Consider the following 372-nt stretch of genomic DNA (forward strand, 5'->3'; position numbering starts at 1 on the left):
GGTCGACCTTCTCAACGACCTCTACACGTGCTTTGATGCCATCATTGGGCTGCACGACGTCTACAAGGTGAGAGCTGGAAGAATTTTATTTCTTTTTTTTTCTTTTCTATCGTGAATATCTTTCAACTTCCTTCTCTTGTTTCTCAGGTGGAAACTATCGGCGATGCCTACATGGTGGCTTCAGGGGTTCCTGCCAGGAACGGCAACCGTCACGCGGCTGAGATGGCCAACATGTCCCTGGACATCCTCCACTGCATCGGGACCTTCAAGATGAGGCACATGCCGGAGCTGAAAGTCAGGATCCGCATCGGCCTGCATTCAGGTGGACGGTCCACCACAAACCACCAGTTATTACTGTTGTGTTAATAATGG

At 50.0% G+C, this 372-nt stretch overlaps 1 protein-coding gene across 1 annotated transcript; it reads left to right on the top strand.

Annotated features, from left to right (window-relative positions):
- Positions 1-4: 4 nt before the first annotated feature.
- LOC103399786 (retinal guanylyl cyclase 2-like) lies at positions 5-347 on the top strand (the record flags this gene model as incomplete). The annotated part of the gene is made up of 2 exons (XM_008338410.2): positions 5-67; positions 148-347. Coding segments are annotated over 2 exons (263 nt in total), but the record flags the coding sequence as incomplete, so codon positions are not given.
- Between the last annotated feature and the right edge of the window lie 25 nt (positions 348-372).

Source organism: Cynoglossus semilaevis, unplaced genomic scaffold (assembly GCF_000523025.1).
Source record: "Cynoglossus semilaevis isolate Cse_v1.0 unplaced genomic scaffold, Cse_v1.0 C18639942, whole genome shotgun sequence".
NCBI classification, from domain to species: domain Eukaryota; kingdom Metazoa; phylum Chordata; class Actinopteri; order Pleuronectiformes; family Cynoglossidae; genus Cynoglossus; species Cynoglossus semilaevis.